This window comes from Suillus subaureus (genome assembly GCF_016647635.1).
Source record: "Suillus subaureus strain MN1 chromosome Unknown BJ212scaffold_13, whole genome shotgun sequence".
NCBI classification, from domain to species: Eukaryota; Fungi; Basidiomycota; class Agaricomycetes; order Boletales; family Suillaceae; genus Suillus; species Suillus subaureus.
Genome location: NW_024538569.1, coordinates 653,828 through 666,666, shown reverse-complemented (window position 1 = coordinate 666,666; position 12,839 = coordinate 653,828). Strand labels below are relative to the sequence as shown.

Genomic DNA, 12,839 nt, shown 5'->3' with positions numbered 1-12,839 from the left:
CAGCATTTCATCAACTTACCATCCACCACATAAGTAATGATGCTCTCCCGCACCACATGGGCCACAAAAAATTCCACAGCATATAAACCATTCTGGAGAATGGGATGAATTCTTTGCACCTCCTCATTATCACCAACTTTGAGTTTCTTGCTGCTGTGACTGTCAGGTGCTTGACTAGAGCCACACTTCTTGTTGTTCAGTGACCCAGACTGTTTTGAACATCCTCCTGCATCCCACACAGTGGCTCAAAAAACTGTCCACATGTTTTTGCATTTTTTACTATTTACAATATTGTGTGAGAATACATAAAGACCTCAGTGACATGCTAATACCATATTGTAGTGCTGCTTCAGGGCTTTGGATTGAGCACCACATCGTGAGAATCAGAGGAGATATGGTGGAGATACAAGGCTTATAAAATCATGACTCATGCAGACAGTTTTTTGAGCATATATTAAAACTATATAAATCATCATTTATGACACCATAACAATCATGCCACCATTAAATAAATTATAAAGTGGTGTCATTATGTCATTCCAAAACCATATCTAACTATACAAACCAAAAATTTCCATATGTCATGGTTATATTCACCATGAAAGCCACCCCCCCTGCTCAAAGGGATAATATCCTCTCTCTTTCCTATTCTGGCCTCTCTGCTTGTCAAATTTCCTCTAGAACTGGAGTATCCAAGTCCACTGTGGCCAAGTTCATCAAAGAAAGTCACACAGACAAGGAAAACTTCTGTGAAGGGTGTCCATCCAAGCTCACCTCTACTGATAGGAGGGCTATTATTCAACATATCACTACAGGAAAGGCTGATAATGCTGTCCAGGTCACCTATTACATCAATTCCACCATCACATTCCCTGTCTCTTCACACACTGTGAGAAACATTCTCAAGACAGCTCATCTCAGGTCAGTAACAAGGAAGAAAAGGCTCTCCTCTCTATCACACATATGCAGAGAGGACTAGCACCCTTCTTGTTTCACATATATACCTTGCCATCTGACCCAATCCTATTTATTGTGGTCTTATATGATCATATAACATGCTTCCAGTCCATGTAATCCAATTCTGATGGGCTAAGGCAAAGGTTAGTCATCTCTGCATATGTGTGATAGAGAGGAGAGCCTCTGGTAATACTTGTGTTGCTCGACAAATTGTTTGTCAAGCTGTCAAGACACTGATTCCTATGTTGGACAGATGTCATCACCTCAACCTTGTTTGCAAGGACATCATGAAGCTTCCAATGTTCAAAGATGTTTGCAATCTTTCATATTCAGTCCAATAACTGTTTTAACTGTGTTTTTTTAGATGATCTCTCAACTTCGTTCCCTCGTGACATACTTCCGCAAGTCGACCCAAGCATATGATGCACTCGAATGTGTAAGGCTACAAAAGGGGATAACTTGAGGAATCAAAGGAATTGGCAAAACATGCTTTGCCACTATCTGCGCTGCCACTATCTCTGTTCAGTGCTGCCTCCCAGCATTGTGAGAACTTGTTGACACTGGATCAATCAAATTTCCAGGCAAGGTATGTAGTTTTCACACCCCATCTATTATCAACTCATTGATTACTACAGAAAGCAGACTTAGCAAGCATAATCAAGTCTGGAAGCCATCATGGATTGAACTTCAAACTAGGCCTTGCCTGTTTCATTGATGTTCAGGGCCCAATTGCAAAGGCTATTGTGTGTCTTGAGTTGATGCAGACAAATCCGGCTGATGTGTACAAATATTGGTTGGCAATTTGCAGATGCATCAAACAGATATTTGAGGATTTGTTGAGTGGTTTTAATGTCAAAGAGATGGGCCAAATTTATGCTATTGTCAATTCCTGCTTTCATGAGCAGCTCAAAGATGGACCAGCTGACTGCTATCTTGCAGCTTTGTGCTTAGATCCACGTATGTTTCACTCATTCTTCACCTTTGATCCTTATCTCATGTGAGACAGGCTACATTCACAGTGCAATCCTATATAACCTACTCTCTATCAAAATCAAGGTCCCTTGCATTCCTTCAACAGTTGTGCCAGATATCCTCACATCACCAACTTACATCTGAGTTTTCAAGTACCTCAAAATTGACATTGAAGCTGAGTTCAAATCCCAGCACAACCCCACTCTCAAAGGAAAAACAGCTGCTGATGTTCATGAAGCTTTTGTGTGCCAGTTTGAGTGCTATGTAAAAGGACAGTACCCTTTTGATGTGATGATGGATGCTGGTCAGGGCATCCTCTCATACTGGACTCACTTAACAAAGATACCTGAAGGTTGCATACTAGCTGTGAGTTTCAGCCAATCCTGACTACTTGTAACTCAGGCTTTATCTCCAGTGTATCACAGAAAAACTTGATTCAATCAAGCCCTCATCTATACCTGAGGAATGAACAATGTCAGTATTCATGAGGATGAATACAGCAGCCAGGAACTGTCAACATGTCTGGACACTGGTGGACATGACTCAGATTTGACAATGGCATATGTATGATCCAAAGGTCAGTGTCCCATTCAGTGGCCTGTATTGACAACTCACATCTCTTAGAAAATGGTTGAAAGACAGCACCCAGACATTTCATTTGGCAATCTCAACTCCATCATTTCAACACCCAAAGAACCAGCTGCTCATCAAAGTTATGAGCCCACTGGCAGCTATCTATCTGTGGGCACAGATGAGCAGGAAGAAACTCTTGAAGATGAAAAAGACACATGGCTTGATGAGAAGCTAGCAGCCAAACCAGTGCAGGATTTAGCCTTTGACATCAAAGTAGATGCAAACCTTCATGCACCAATTGTCACCAAAGTATTGTCTGATGAATGCAAGGAAAGTCCTATCAATGGCCTGGGTGGTGATGCTACTGAGGATGATGCTGACCTAGAGGACAAGGACACTGAGTGGGGCGGAAAATTTTGGTAGTAGCTGCAGCAAAAATCATCATTTTTTGGTCACATGACTGTTAATAACATGCTTCTAATAGGCCTTAAACAACTTATATAGGTGCATGCATGCTGGTATAGTCAAAAAATGTTCCCTCAATGCTCCAAGGGAACTGGCTGCAATTAAGGACTAGCAGAAAACTGATGTGACAGATAGCAAGTGAACCCCCAAATACAAAGACTGAAGTGATGAACACTATTTCACTAATAAAATGGAGGGAAGGGAGGGAGAGATTAAAAGAAAAAGATAAGAAGAAAAGATAAGGATAAGGATAAATAATAATACATAAGCCACGCTCACATTACACAGAAGCAAACAGCAGGTCATGAATGGCACAACCATTAAACAATAACACTTGAAGCAGCATCCAATTTTTGCACACATAATGCTCCCAGGTGTCTGATTTCCATCTCCCAATGGTGCAAATACCATCAGGAGACACCCCCACTGTGGCTAGAGATATTGCACCCCCTGCACACATGGAGTGTCCAGAGACATCTGCTGGAAAGAATGTTCACATTTTGTGGACAAACCATGACCAAGAAGGTGGCTGCCCATTAGATCTCACCCAAAGGTAAGGATGAAGTGGAAATTGAGTGTTGTGAGAGCTGAGATATCACATAAAAAGAGGTAAAGGGTCTGAACCAGCAGCATTCTGCTGAATAACAACACGATTCCCTTCATAATGTAAGTCTGTCTTGTCCTGCTGAAGAAGGAATGAAAAGTTCCCGCTTGATAAGCATACCGATGTGCACAAAGATTTCTTTGCGCAATCATGCATTGATATTTTGTCAGACACCACCAATTCACCAAGGCGAAGTAGGCTGTAGAATCCACAATGCAGCTGAGTTACCCACAGTAAGTCATCATGAGTCAAAGGATGAGCCAACTCAGAGTACATGTGTGCAAGATCATCCCACACCATTGGTGCTTTCTGTAAAGCAGGATGACCAAGAGACTGCAATGCACCTCTGAGTGTGTGCTTGATGAGACATGACTGCTGAGATTGCTGCACATGAGGAAAATGAGGTTTGAGGTTGGTGACAATGCCAGATAGGTAGGCCTCAATGGAACAAGGTTGAATATGATATAACATAAAGGTGACATAGAAGGAGAGTGTATTGGGGGTAGGGTCAATAGGTAGATGGTGTTTCTCACAGAAAGTGAGATACAAGTTCAGATGAGAAGAATAGATGTGAGAAGTAGAATTGTTAAGAGCATAACCGAGAAGAATTGAGTGTTCATGGATGAGACACTCAAGTGACCAAACAATCCACTGAGGTTGTCTGGCCCAGACAGGGACTGGGATCATTTTCTCGCTACCCCCAGTGCATTCTGAGGGGGTGTAAAGGGACAAATGTGAAGACCTGGAGAGACAAGCTCAGCTTTACTATTCTTCCAATGCAATAAGTGGTCGGCAACCACATTATCAACACCTAATACAAAGAAAACCCTAAAATCAACTCCAGCATCAAGTAAAGCATCAACTGAGGTCATGAGAAGCCAGTTATAAGGAGGAAGGGCCATGAGGGAGTTGAACATCAAAACCATGTTAAGGTTGTCTGAGAATATTGCAACTCGCTGATGTGGATGCTGGCATTTGATAGTATGAAGTAAAGAAGCAGTCACTGCCAAGGCTTTGAAGTAGAATATTGTTCCAGTTGGCGCTGAAGTAGGCAAAGGACACTGGAAGCCGATATTGAGTTCAGGAAATCAATACATGAGCCCATCACCCAACGCATCAGTGTAAACCTTGAACACATCATCCTGAAGCCATGAGGGATTCCAGGAGACAGACTTGAGGAAGAAAACTCCTTCTGCAGCCTGAAGATGACCTATGACCCAGCTAAGCTCTTGCACTACATCTTGGTTAACCCAGATGAGGGCCTTTGACACAAGCTTTCCTGCAGTTTTCGCATATAACACAGAGAGACTAGGCCAAAGAAGAGGATAGACATTGAGGGCCAAATTGAGCCATCCTGCCAGGCACTGAAAGTCCTGCAAAGATCTGTGAGAACCCTTATGTGCGAAATTGACCAGCTCTTGAATAAGCTGAGAACGTGAAGCATCAGACATACAGTAACTTGCAAAACTGTTACAATGTTTGGTACTTTTTCAGTGTACACAATATAGCACCTATGCATGTGGGAATCATGCTTAGTGTTGGTGGGGGCATGTGAACTATAAACTCTTGGCTACAGACTGACACTTGGATCACGTGATTTGGCCAAGGGGATGTGAGATATGCCTATTTCAAGACGGAGATACCATTGTAACAGTTTTGCAGCTGTTGATATAGATGGTGGGATCTCAGTCAAATCAGAGGATGGTTACTGTTATTTGCTTATACAAATAAAAATATACATAAAAATATTATGTCTGAGTTTGAAATTGCTCCCATGCTTCTTTATTCCCAACCATTGCTACTATTTCCTTAGGGAAATGCTCATACTCTGCAAGTCTCCTTTTGACAAGGTCCCAGGGATATTCCAATAGGTTAAGGTCAGGAAATTGTGCAGACCACACCATAGTCATAAATTCCTGCCCATCTAGTCACTTCTTGACCTTTTTGCGGGTATACTTAGGGTCATTGTCTTGCTGAAAGATGATATCAGAAGCATAAAGATTATAAAACTCCAGGAAATTCTGAAGTTTATCCTTCAAAATTTGAAGGTAAAGATCTCCACCCATTCTACCATCAATCTTAGCAGCATAGCCAACTTCTTCACAGGTCATACAGCCCCATATCATCACAGAACTTCCATCAAACTTGATAGTTCCTTATGCCAATCTGTCACTATGTCTCTCTCCTGACTTTTTCCAAGCCCATTTGCAACCATCTGACCCTAGGTGATTAATTTTGGTTTCATCAGACCATATGACCAACTTCCAGTCCTCCAAAGTCCAATTTTTGTGAGTATAGGCAAAGTCCAAGTGTGCTTTGCAATATTTGGCAGACAGTAGAGAGTGTTTGGACTTGACCACAGCCCTCATCCCAGCTTTTTCAGGTAGCAGCAAGTGGTACTTGGGTTGGGGGGCTAATTGACAATATTTGAAAAAGATTTGAGCACTTGGATAGCAGTTTCTGCCTGCTGAGTGAAGATGAAACAAATAGGATGACAAATATTGACTGAGGAAAGCTTGGTTGAATGATCACCAGTCAACTTTTGCAAGTAGGAACACTCTTTTTAATGAAGCTTGGAGATAGTAGTAGTGCTGACACCAGTTGTGGAGGCAATAGAGTGAATAGAATGACTAGCATTAAGCTAAAAGAGAATGGTATTCTTTTGAGTAGTAGAGAGAGATCCCATGGTGGTAATGATTAAAAATAAAGAAGCATGGGAGCAATTTCAAACTCAGACATAATATTTTTATGTATATTTTTATTTGTATAAGCAAATAACAGTAACCATCCTCTGATTTGACTGAGATCCCACCATCTATATCAACAGCTGCAAAACTGTTACAATGGTATCTCCGTCTTGAAATAGGCATATCTCACATCCCCTTGGCCAAATCACGTGATCCAAGTGTCAGTCTGTAGCCAAGAGTTTATAGTTCACATGCCCCCACCAACACTAAGCATGATTCCCACATGCATAGGTGCTATATTGTGTACACTGAAAAAGTACCAAACATTGTAACAGTTTTGCAAGTCACTGTACAAGCCCACATGATATTAGAATCAACATCAAACCCAATAATTGGCAACTCCAACCTGAAGACCTGTTTCTTCTCTTCATGCAGCAACCCAATGGTGTCCCATAAGCAAAGTAACTTCACCATATTGCAGGGAAGAAGTTTGTTGTAAGGCACATAGAATTTGAGACTGCATTTGTCTTCAAATGAGAAAGAGTCATCAACATATATGTAGAGGAAATGAATAAGAATCTTGAAGATTGCGATCCAGATAACCAGAGACATAAAGGTGTGATAAATTCTCTGAGATGCTCTCCCTCCAAAGATGCTATGTCTGTCCACATAGCAATGACCTTGAAAGCTAACTATTTGTTTTATTTGCCATAAAGGATGCATTGGCATATGATAATAGGCCTCTGAGATGTCAGCCTTCCAAAGATTCAACTTAGCATGAGGTCAAGTATGTCTGAAGGCACAAAGTCCATTCACTAAATCATGGACATTATCAAGAGTGACACCAGCAATGTCGTTGTGAGATATCATTGAGTTGAGCATGTATATTCCTGCACTGTGATCAGTAACCAGCTGGTGCTTGTTGGTTCCTGGTTTCAGCACAGCATGGATGGGCATACTATACATCCCAGGTAGCAGACCTGGTCCGAAAGCTTGAGAATAATGCCCAATGTCAACTTCTTTCTCAATCTGAGTGCATAGAAACTCCTTTTTGGCATCAGTCTTTGGAGGCCAATCCAAATTATCAAAGACAAGAGGCCACTCATTAGGATGGGTATCTGCAAAGGGCCAAAACCTCTCGCACAGTCCATCACAGACTGAGTGAACAAAGGAAGGATTGGGGTGATCAGCTGATAATGCCTCAAAGATGTCAACTTTAATAGGTGTAGAAACCTTGAATAAGGAGGGATGAGTCTGAATAGTATTCATGGCATCAAGGTTTGAGAATTTGCAAACAGGTGGTTGAGACATGGGTGCCACAGTTTCAGTCCATAGGGCAGTCCTGCTGTAAAAGGACACTCCCAGTCCCCAAACTCCCTTATGTCGAAACCTTTGACCATGCATGATACCCTCATTTAGCAACTCCTTTGTTTGGGCACTCAGATTTTCAGTGAGCACCCTGACATCCCCTTTAGTTGCAGCAGTGAGTGAAATGACACTCACCATCTGGTTTGGAGCAGGTACCTCTATTCCATTTGTGACAGGGATCATCCCTTCCTCTATTTCCCTCTTGCCTATTTGATCTACCTTCTGACCCAGCTGAGGATGAGGCAGAATTGGAACCAATGCCAAAAGAGGTGAGGAATGTTGTTCAAAGGTGTTTGAACTGGGAATGATCAGTGAGGCAAAGATTTCATTGCATGGCAACTTGGTTTTGGATTGAACAATTGAACTCGATGACCCATGAATGAAGTCAGATTTCCATGGCATGGAAGAGGTGACTGAGGTAGGTATGATATTGAACAAATTCGTCTCACCACTGTGGGAAGACAAAGGCAATGGCCTCAATATACATGGAGAACGCGATATTGTGATCTGATGAGGTCTTAATTCCTCCTGAGGACTTGGAGACCCAGAGTGCAAGTTCAATTTCATCATCAATGACATGTGTCTTCTTAGGGTCAAGTTCAGTGGTGTGCACAGAGTCAAGGACTTTCCCGAGGTTGACATATTTCCACTGCACAATATTAAGCCATTCACTGGGTGGAAATGGGGGGCACCCTGGTGTGGACAGGATGTCAGTGACAATGCCTTTGGGATCTGCAGCAAAGTTTTCAAGTTGATGGTATGTTTCTCAGATATCTGCAGGAAGAGAGGCAAGTGCTGCTGATTGCCTTTGTGACCAGGGAAACTTGGTTGTGTTGATGACTTTTGAACGTTTGGTGGAAGGTGTATCATCTTTGGACAAGGATCCTTCCCTTGAACGCTTGCTTCCACTCTTGCTTTCTTCAACATCAGCTGGCCCCCTATTCTCTCGCTCAGCTTCCTCTTCTTGAACCCTTCCCTCTGCAGCATGCCCACATTCTGAGGCAACTCAATTTGACATGTCGATTTTGTCAAGCATGCCAATGAAGACTTCAAGGGCATTGTCAAGGTTTCTTCCACCCCTGATAGCGAGTGAATCAATGAGGGCTTCACAGAGGCTGAGGACAGTGCTTCCTTTCTTGTTTTGTCCAATACAGTACTGGTGAATGAGTTCAGAGCACCATTTGATGCAGGAGAGGTCAGTTGCTCATTCAGTGCTTGGTTAGGAAGGCTCAGCCAAAGTAACAGTTTGGGTGCATCAGCAAACTATTGATTTCATGACAATTCGCACACTTTCGACAACTTCACACAAGGTATCACATGTCCTCACAAGTCTCACAGACAACACAAACAAATGACTACAAGTCTGCCACAAGTGCACAGTAGCACAAGCAGACAAATAGCACACAAGTGTACAAACGACACAAACTGTTACACACTGTAACATGCAAAAAGGATATAATACCAGTATATACTACTAGCAGTGATTTTATATACATATATGTGCAGTGAGAGAACTGACTATTTACTAGTATACTGCATGGTCTAATAGATTATTAATTGAGAACAGTAGTAGTAACTATGAAAGAAAAATGCACTCACTGCTCATGTCACACTTGAAGAGTAGCATACATTGTGATGCCATTTTTCCTCCGGTGCTCTGAGTGCATGTGTCTGACATTGAGGTCGGCCAATAATAGATGCATGTTCACAGCTTCTGCCCAGTGGCGGCAGATATGGGTGAGTACTTGGTGTTGTTCCAAAAGGCAGTCAGCCAGGTGCTTTTGAGCTTGACTGTTAAGGTTGCGTGCTCAAGGGGGTTGGATCACAAGGGCTTGGCCTCAGCTCATATGCTGTGCCCCTTTCTCAAGTATGTGCCCTTAATTTCTGGGGGCTAGAATAGTTGTCCAGAGTTTCTGGGATTTGACTAGGGCAGATAATGGACGTCCAGATCTGAAATGTGAGATAAATCCAACAGATGTCTGGACTAGAAATTAACAGGAGATAGACTACCCTAAGGTAGAGTCAGAGATGTAGTCTAGGATGCAATCCTAAGACTTGGAGTATGACAAGAGACTTGGCTCAAGTCTGGAGGACACAGGAATGAGCAGGAACTAAGATGATATTCAAACTGAAGTATTTCCGAGAGTTCCAGGAGGTCTATATACTGTAGGTATCATATAGGAATCAGTCAGCAAACACAAAGGCTATGTATGAAGTATATGCAAAGTCTATTAGTAAGTAGGATGGATCACAAATAATGCATATTGGAAATGAAATGTATGTAATGAATCAATAATCAAAAGGGAAACATAGTTAACTGGAGTCTGGAGACAGGGGAAGTCTAAATGGGGTTGGGTGCTGATATAGAGTTTGGATTCCAGAAGGAAGATAAAGATAGATCAGATCATTGGAGATCCAGATCTCAGATCCAGATGTCCAGAGAAGCAGATTTAGAGTTGAGGGTCCAGAATGGCATATGACATTGACACACTTTGTGTTTGACCTGGGCTGCCTTGAGTGCAAGGTCAGAGTTATCTTCTTCCAGTTGATTGAACAAGTAGTAGGGCTCAGCTGAGTCTCGTTCCTGCAGATAGCAGATATGAGTAACAAAGCAACACATTAGTATTGCAACTCACAAAATGCATTGCTAGTACAGGTAAGTTCTCTTCTTCTTCTGCCTCCTCCTTAACAGGGTACAATCATGATGGAGAATGTGAAAGGCGTGGATACCTGGAATCACCCCAGGGTGACATGCCTTGAGTTGAAGAGGCATCATAATCGTGGGAGTCAGAAGAAGAATAGCAGGAATGGTGAGAGGAAGGAGAATAGGTGTTTTGGGGAGAGGTGCAAGAAATATTTTTAGTATCAGGGAACATATGGATGCATAGGTAGTAGCAATATATAATATTATGATCATACAGCTAGACTTATGTAGAAGATTTTGCAAAAGCAGCATGGGAACTTGTGCATATCAATCAATATGTCAATACCTACATGTCCAAAAGTGCAGAAAAGTATTCACCAGGGACTCCAGCATCACTCGCCATCTAAGCCAGCCTCAGACATCTTGGAGTTTGCAGACATAGCTCCACCACAACAATCCCTTGATCCACCTCAAACTAGTATGGGTCAGAGTCTTAATGTCAGTGATGACTTGCAATTCAATACTCTGGATGCCATGGATACCAACTTAGATGGAGAATTTCTTGATACAGTGGGAGACCTACCTCCAAGTAATGAGGAATGGTATGAGGGTGCAGCTAAGTGCTATTCTCAGGATGGTCTCACATTTCTGGATCTTTTTGATGCCAATGAGCATGCAGAATACAGGAAGGAGAACCTGTTTTACCCATTTGCATTGAGGGAAGAGTGGGAGGTCGCTGACTTTCTCCTGTGTTCTGCCCTTAGCATGGCAGCAATTGACAAATTTTTGCCGCTCTCCATGGTACATATCCTTTTTTTTTTCCTTTCACATTTTGATTGTGACATTACCTTGCAGATAAAATGATTGAAATTGTCCTTTAACAATGCTAAAGATTTGCAAGGTCAGGCTGAAATGCTGCCAAAGGGACCAAGCTGGAAATGCCAAGTCATTCCCTCACTTCATGGCACAAAAAGTCCAATTCGACTATTCTGGAGGGATCTGGTTGAGTGTTTGGAGAGTCTCTTCAGTAACCCCCTCTTTCATGACCAACTTGACTTTGTCCCTCATCATGTTTACAAGACTGCAGCACAGCTCCTGCATGTATATTCAGAATGGTTGACAGGTGACACTGTTTGGAGCATCCAGGTACATGTTACGATGAACTCACAATGTGCCTTATCTCACAAAACTGTAGGTTCAACTGCCCCAAGGTGCAACAGTCCTTGGCACTGTGCTTTCATCTGACAAAACCAATATTATGACGATGACAGGTGCTAGGGTCGCACACCCACTTTTGCTAGGCCTTGCTAATATTCATATGCGCACTTGCACAAAGCTCTTGTCCAAGGTGTTTATGCTCATGGCTCTCCTTCCCATCCCACAATACTTACACCCCAATCAATGAATGCAGGGTATGCTCAAAGATCACCTCATCCATGAATGTCTTTCAATCATTCTACAACCCCTGATGAAAGCTGCTGAACTTGGAATCATGATGTCTGACCCAGTAGGAAACATCCACCATTGTTTTACCCCCCTTGCAGCATACATTGTCGATACCCCTGAGGCATGTATGCTCACATGTGTGCATGGTAAAACTTCTCCATTTACACTGGCATTATATCTGTAGTTTGGGGACAACTTTTATCACCCTGCACGTACACATGAAATTACTCTCGAGCAACTTGCCAGCATTGATGTTGATCCCAATAACCTGGAAGGCTTTTTTGCTGCATGTGCAGAATTTCAGCTAAATGGTGTCTTTGCACCTTTCTGGAAGGGCTGGCTGTTGAGTGATCCTGCAATATTTCTTACACCAGAAGCTTTGCATCACTGGCATAAACAGTTTTACAACCATGACATGCAATGGTGTCTTGCAGTTCTTGGAGTGCCGGAATTTGATTTCCAATTCTCAATATTACAACCTATCACAGGTTATCACCACTTCCCCAACAGAATATCCAAACTGAAGCAGGTCACAGGCAGAGTCCATTGTGATATACAGCACTACATTGTTGGACTGATCACTGGTGCAGCCCCCTGTCGATTCATGATCACAATTCATGCTTTAATGGATGTCTGATATTTGGCACAGTCTCCCGAACCTGATGACAACTTACTCACATCTATTGACAGATCACTCACACTATTTCATGATAATAAAGAAGTTATCATGACACTAGGTGCTTGGATGGGTGCAAAGAGAGTGATTGACAATTGGCACATACCCAAGCTAGAGCTCATGCAGAGCATTACCACTAGCACATGCCAAGTTGGTGCCCTCATCCAGTGGTCTGCAGATGCAACTGAACATGTGCATGTCTCTGAAATCAAGGACCCAGCGTGATGTACTAACAACAACGATTACAATCCCCAGATCTGTTGTCACTTAGATCAAGAAGAGAAACTGCATCATTTTGCAGTTGCTACATCTCTCAAGAGCTCTCCCACAGATCCCAATCTCAAAGAACTCTGTGAGGATGAAGGAGATGAGGACAAGGACAAGGATGAGGAAGAAAATGGGAAGAATGATGAACCGATGGATCTGCAAACTGCACTCTTAGAGGAA

At 42.5% G+C, this 12,839-nt stretch overlaps 5 protein-coding genes across 5 annotated transcripts; 3 read left to right on the top strand and 2 right to left on the bottom strand.

Moving 5' to 3' along the window:
- Positions 1 to 2,491: 2,491 nt before the first annotated feature.
- On the top strand, positions 2,492 to 3,079 carry BJ212DRAFT_1299174 (uncharacterized protein; the record flags this gene model as incomplete). The annotated part of the gene is made up of 3 exons (XM_041332822.1): positions 2,492 to 2,506; positions 2,554 to 2,921; positions 3,007 to 3,079. The coding sequence occupies 3 exons, from the start codon at positions 2,492 to 2,494 to the stop codon at positions 3,077 to 3,079; spliced, it is 456 nt and encodes a 151-aa protein (XP_041193890.1).
- Positions 3,080 to 4,254: 1,175 nt separating this feature from the next.
- BJ212DRAFT_1270250 (uncharacterized protein) lies at positions 4,255 to 4,656 on the bottom strand (the record flags this gene model as incomplete). Its single annotated transcript, XM_041330870.1, has 1 exon — positions 4,255 to 4,656. A coding segment is annotated over one exon (402 nt), but the record flags the coding sequence as incomplete, so codon positions are not given.
- Positions 4,657 to 7,041: 2,385 nt separating this feature from the next.
- BJ212DRAFT_1480207 (uncharacterized protein) lies at positions 7,042 to 10,399 on the bottom strand (the record flags this gene model as incomplete). Its single annotated transcript, XM_041340038.1, has 5 exons — positions 7,042 to 7,924; positions 8,076 to 8,275; positions 10,118 to 10,210; positions 10,263 to 10,310; positions 10,367 to 10,399. 5 exons carry the CDS (start codon positions 10,397 to 10,399, stop codon positions 7,042 to 7,044), a joined length of 1,257 nt encoding a protein of 418 aa, XP_041193888.1.
- Positions 10,400 to 10,804: 405 nt separating this feature from the next.
- On the top strand, positions 10,805 to 11,675 carry BJ212DRAFT_1269939 (uncharacterized protein; the record flags this gene model as incomplete). Its single annotated transcript, XM_041330838.1, has 3 exons — positions 10,805 to 11,108; positions 11,163 to 11,416; positions 11,466 to 11,675. 3 exons carry the CDS (start codon positions 10,805 to 10,807, stop codon positions 11,673 to 11,675), a joined length of 768 nt encoding a protein of 255 aa, XP_041193887.1.
- A 9-nt stretch (positions 11,676 to 11,684) lies between these two features.
- BJ212DRAFT_1446643 (uncharacterized protein) lies at positions 11,685 to 12,617 on the top strand (the record flags this gene model as incomplete). The annotated part of the gene is made up of 4 exons (XM_041338284.1): positions 11,685 to 11,855; positions 11,901 to 12,029; positions 12,051 to 12,284; positions 12,366 to 12,617. 4 exons carry the CDS (start codon positions 11,685 to 11,687, stop codon positions 12,615 to 12,617), a joined length of 786 nt encoding a protein of 261 aa, XP_041193886.1.
- Positions 12,618 to 12,839: the final 222 nt, after the last annotated feature.